Here is a 6,000-nt window from a genome sequence, read left to right as displayed (position 1 = left end):
CACAATTCAAGAAGCTGTTGCCCTTTTCATTCGCAACAGTTATCTCATGCCTCCTAATAATATCAACTACCATGTCAAATATATTTGCATTCAAATCTTCCACTTCTAAGACTCAATCAGTGCATCAAAACTGCTAAATCACTTAGCTCCTCCCTAAAGATTCATCTCTCTTTCTCACTCTTCATGTGTAAAGGAAATGAGTCAACCACTACAAGCAATCTACTTTCATTCTCACCCACAACTATTCTGAACTCATTTCTGTACACTCATAAACTCATCTTTATGTCTTCTTCATAAAAAGTGCCACTTCATCCTTTGCTTTCACTCCAATACTAATCTCAGACTTTACCACTCGAAGTGACATCAGTTTTGGGATATCAGGGCCAGAACACTCCGGAGGGGTAGCTCAAAAATTCACAGAGGGATGGCACATTAGATATAGATGAACTAATATATAGATGATGTATTTGAAATTCAATCTACATATTCCTTATAATCATTTGAATGTCATGTAAATCATCTGAAAAACATATAACAAGCAAAATACTGTCTTTAGAAATACTTAACTACAAAACATTTGCAAAAATACATGTACACAAATTTGTCACCCAATTTTTCACATCGTACAGAATGCTATGTACAATCATCAACACCAGTGTGGTCACATTTTTCATTTCCATATTAATGGAGGAATAAAAACCCAGTGATATGCATCTTTTGGTTACATCTGGAGAAGTTGGTATGCCTGGTGAGGCAGAGCAATACATGATATCATTCTGTGAAATGATCGACATCTGAGCACTATCTAATTCAGAGTGTCAAGATTCTCCAAGTCAAGGGTTGATACATACCTCAGAAGATGGAACTTATTCTAGAAGTTTACCAGTGCCACTGAGGAAGTTTCTCAAATGGAATAAAACTTAAAATCAAAGATTTAGTATGGATGTGGGAAAAAGTTTCTTTTCCTATAGGTGTGTTGAGCACTGGAATAAGTTACCATCAGACGTAGTGAATGCTAAGACTATAAATACCTTCAAAAGGCATATAGACAAATATTTTTATAAATTCAGGTATACTCTGAGAAAAACACAAGAAATAAACAATAAACAACATTGGTAATGGGGACACTAGAATGCTAATGTGCAGCAGCGGGGAGTTGGTGATAGCTTAAAAACCTGCTTAGCACAATTACATTTTCTTGTCAAGTTAAAATTCTTTATATTTTCACCAGACAACCCAACTGTGGGACAATTAGGCCTCCTGCTGTCTGTCTTTCTCATGTAAACAAAACTACACCTAATGTTTATGGGGAACATGAGTCCATCATCAAATATCATTACAAGGTCTGGGAAGACTTTTAGTTGGTATCTTTACAATGTAGTAATTTCTAAGTCACTTCGACAAGGCTGTATCATTGTCAGTACAGCATCACTTAGGACCTTCATTTTCCAAAAAAGTCTGTCTTACCCACTCCTGCAAGAAATACAGCCTTGAAGCTCCCCGAGAACTATAGAGGAGATCATGGAATTGCATAACTAATGAACTGTATATCATGACTGCATGACAAAAGAAATGTATTTCATTTTCTGAAAACCGGAACAAAAGGAGCCAAACGAGAGGTGCTAATGCTCTTTAAAGGTTAAAGCTAGGGTGTCCGATTGTAAGCACGAGGAGAAGAATGGAGACAGATAATATGTTAAGGAAGAGGAATCTGGATATTCTGGCTTTGAGAAAGTATGCTCACGGGGAAGGGGGAGGAATGGTTTAGTGGTTTGTGTTAGTGTGACAATAAAGGAAGGGGTGTACTTCTACTGAAGAAGTTGTGGGATTGTAGAAAATAGTGAGCTCCAAATTGATGAGGGTTAAAATGAAAGTAGATTATGAAAGGTGGGTAATTGTCAGTGCTTATGCACTTGGTACTTTAACAAATGGCCCACCCAAGGTGACTTTTCACACATGATGTGAACTCAAGCTGGCTAAGTTCAGTAACACCAATATATACGTTTGTTTACTTCCAGCCCAGGAGTCCCATCTATCCTTATGAGGCTCCTGCAGCATTCAGGAAGCTGGAGGCCACATCCATCGGTCAAGACCACAAGTGATAAAGTGTTGTGATGCTTAAGCACGTATGTGCAGAAGTGTAGGTCAATTGTGTAGTGACTACGAGGTGTCTTCTTCACTGTAGTTACATCATAGGCAGGAAGGGTCTTGGGATATGTTGAAATGGTGTTTAGTGTTGAAGTGATGGGTGAGGTTCAATGCATTAGTGGGAAAGTGTGAGTGGAATTTGTCTAGAGAGTGTAGTTTCAGATGGGTGTATGTCAAGTGGATGGAGTTTAAAACCGAGTTGAAAAGTCGATTGTTTTGTGCTTGTTGGATTATTTTGGGGTGTATGAGTTTTGTCAGTGCTGTATTTACTAGGGGTCGTGGAATCTGTGAGTAGAATTATCGAAGTGTGGGGCAGGGGTAAGCTTTTACTTCTACTTCATGATTGGTGGCTAATTACAAAGTTATATATACCTTGAACCTTGCAAGCCAAGGATCCCTTTTATAGGACTCCCACAGAACATAAGACATGAGTCACATCCAGTGGTTGGGAACACAGTGCAGGAATGTGTATGTCTGGGGAGGGCAAGTGCAAGGCAGATGACTTGTTGTTTGACGTCTCCAATGTGATAGTTGCAAAATGAGTATGATGGATCTTGCAATATGCTGAACTAATATTTCTAATGCTGAAGGAAGATAATGTATCCAGAATGCATGTAAGAAAGTGTTTCATGTCAGAGGTTGGTTATTAAGTGTTGGTTAAGTTTGTTTATGCCTGTGTTTTGTCAACGTGGTGTCTGATGGGTGGCTCACATGTGAGGTTGGGGTGAGATTTTTTATTTGTAAAGGTTGAAGGATAGTTATGAAGTAGCTTAGATGGAAGTTAATGGCTTTATATAAAATTGGATGCAAACCATGCTAAGGCAGGAATGTGTTGGAGGAATTTTTGTTTTATTGTGCAAGTGTTGAATGCTTATTGCTGCTAAGCAGCTGGCAATTGTTCTAAGTGTTGTGTTTTGTATGGCTTGTAGTTTTGCTTGTTTTTGAAAGGCTGGGTGATCAGGCAGTAAAAAACAGTTTTGAATGAAGTGGATATACAGTTTGTAAAAGATACTGAGGGATTCTTTTTTTTGTCCAAATTTAGTGCCAGTGAGTGTGCTACAGGAATTTAGTCGGCTTATGGACTCTGTGAATGTCATGGCTGTATCATATGTGATGCTTAGTATGAATTGTACTTTGGTGAGTCGCAGAGGCTGAACTTTCAGGGTGATGTGTGGGTGAAGGTCCGATTCATGTCTGTCTGGTTATGATAATTACTATGGAGTTGCAGACATTCGGCTTTGAACAAACCAGTGCTCTAATTACATGGTGCAGTTTGTCATGTTTCTTGTTGCTTTTGAAGTGCTGGGGTGTTGTGATATACTAATGAGGTCATCTGCATATGAAAGGATGTTTACAATGTGGATGATGGAAGGGCAGGTGAAGGTTATGTTCGAAAAAACTGAAGAGGGCTTGAGAAAGAACAGCTTCTTGGAGGACACTACTGTAGAGCAAGAGAGTTTCTCTTGTAAAAGACATTTGTGGATGGTTCCAGCTTGACAGCCAGTTATGAAGATTACCAACCATTTCTTTATTATTTCTACTGAGAATGGTGTGAAGTATCTTTTGTGTAAGGATATGCTAGAGAATGGTGTAAAATTCTTTGTTGATACACATTGTCACCTGTACTATGTGTGTTATAAGGAGAGTTTCCCACTTGTATTGTCCCACCTCAACTCTGTAAATATACACCAAGTCTTTTCTGTCTTGTGCGTAAAAACACACAAAAACACACAACATTAGTCTACCACATACCCATTTATCAACTTGCCTTGAGGGCAGGGTGAACAGCTGGTTCAGCTGTGTGTGAGTGCAAGTGATTTAAAGCTTTAAAGATACCACAGCTTTCAAAACTAACAACCCTGTTCTACATCTGAGGTACAATTTGGAATTCAAGAAGTGATAACATGAAGCTACCACTAACCTATTGTGTCATCTTTATATATATTTCAATATATCATCTGATTTGCTCATTCTTATTTCCACATGTTGCTGAATGACTCACTCATATCCTTGCAAACACCACTAATGTATTAATGCAAGAGTGTTCTTAAAAGTTCGGTAAGGCAAACTGTTCTACAAAAGAATTCTAAAATGCATTATGAATGAAACCTAATCACAACTGCATGTTAATATAAGCTCCCATTAAGTTAACAGGTCTATTCTTATACTTCTTGGAGATATGTTCCTCTATGTGAGACTTTAGTTCTTTTGTGCGTTCTATGATCAAAGCTAGTTTTGGGGTGAGGTTCTGTTGCTCTTCAATAGCATCTTGTTTACGTTGTTTAGCTAGCACTTGTTTTTCTGCCAGCTTTTCACCAACAGCAAGTTTAGATTTAAGAGATTCTGCCAGTCGATCCACATATCTGAGAAAATTACACAAACATGTTAATCAATCTATTTTCTTTTGTATCTGCTTGTCTTAACTTCATAAGCAATTTGTCAAAGAATTCTAAGTAAAACTTAATATCAAATATACCTCATGCTACACATTCATTCTTGTTCATATTTAAGATCACACGTTTTCTTTATTTTCATCTAATTTCTACATAATGCCAACTGTCAGTGACTCAAATCTGTGCCATATTAGCTCTTTCCATTCTGTTCTAAGTGGGATCTTAAGCATCATCTAAAGTATCCTAAAAGTTTTGCACACCCTTCAGCATAAATAGTCTATGAATCTTATGAATATCTAATATCAAATTTTAAAAGTTCATTTTAATTTTGATTAAAGGATCATCCCTCTTAGTCTAATACCTCTGGTGGTTCTGAGTCTTCTATGGTAAAAATACTCTGCAACTTTGTACTCAACCTATCCCCTCCTTTGTATTACAATCATCCTTCTGAGAAATCTAACTGAAATACGATAGAATGATCCTTCAAATTAATCAGTAATATTTCATTCATACTTCTTTTGTTTCTTCCATCTTATCTTCATGTTCTCACACTTGGCCATCTTCTTACTGACTTCAATAACCTTTGGTGGATTAACTACATAGTTAAATAACTTCAATAGCATATTAAGTTACATCAGCAATATTTTGCATACTTTCCTTCCTCTTTATCAAATAAGTAGAGAAGTAATATTTGGTATTAACCATTTATCTTCAATATTTGTGAAATGGGGATAAAGAATATAATCACAACCACTCTAACACATGTGAATATGCTTGCAGGTACTTTTGTTTTGGACTGCTGAAAACATATCAGCATCACCGGCATTTGTGTTCCATTTTCTAAACATGGAAATGCAAAAGCAAATAAGGGTGAAGAGTGATGACTATAAATGCATAGGATTTAAGTATTGTGCAAGAGTAAAAAACTTTTGCAAGGTACCCTACCTTGGTGAGGAGCTGATTAGAAACAGGTGTTGCATCTTAGTTGTATATAGTTGGCTTAATATCTTCTTGACCTGGCACATCATTTCCCTTGCTTGCTGTGCTGTGTGGTCTTGGACAGATGGTGGTGCATTAGAAAACTTGTTGAGGGAGAATACTTTCTCTTCAGTTTCTAACTCTGAAAGACGCTGTCCTAAGAAACCCTCAAGCTGCAAAACAATAGACAGTTATGATATAAAAGGAATTTGACTATTAATATGCTTGACTTTAACATGGGAAAAAAATGGATGAAATTAAGGATGCTTATACTCGAGTAAGCAATGAAAGGGTAAGAGAGATGTGTGGTTATAAAAAGAGTGTGGTTGAGAGAGCAGAAGAGGGTGTTTTGAAATGGTTTGGTCACATGGAGAGAATGAGTGAGGAAAGACTGAAAAGAGGTCCCTATGTGTCAGAGGTGGAGGGAACGAGGAGAAGTGGGAGACCAAATTGGAGGTGGAAAGATGGAGTGAAAAAGATT

General features: G+C 37.3%; 1 protein-coding gene across 2 annotated transcripts in view; it reads right to left on the bottom strand.

The window, feature by feature from the left end:
• Nucleotides 1-448: 448 nt before the first annotated feature.
• The window catches only part of LOC139757167 (CDK5 regulatory subunit-associated protein 3-like), a 31,141-nt gene continuing 25,589 nt past the window's right edge, over nt 449-6,000 (bottom strand). For both annotated transcript variants that reach the window (XM_071677284.1, XM_071677285.1), the window contains 2 exons: nt 5,487-5,692; nt 449-4,511 (listed from right to left, as the gene is read on the bottom strand). In XM_071677284.1, the coding sequence (XP_071533385.1) occupies nt 4,262-4,511; nt 5,487-5,692 (456 nt within the window). In that variant the 3' untranslated portion in view covers nt 449-4,261. The remainder of the gene's footprint in view (nt 4,512-5,486; nt 5,693-6,000) is intronic.

The sequence above is a fragment of the Panulirus ornatus genome, chromosome 25 (genome assembly GCF_036320965.1).
Source record: "Panulirus ornatus isolate Po-2019 chromosome 25, ASM3632096v1, whole genome shotgun sequence".
Lineage (NCBI taxonomy): Eukaryota > Metazoa > Arthropoda > Malacostraca > Decapoda > Palinuridae > Panulirus > Panulirus ornatus.
This window is presented reverse-complemented; position numbering and strand designations above follow the sequence as displayed.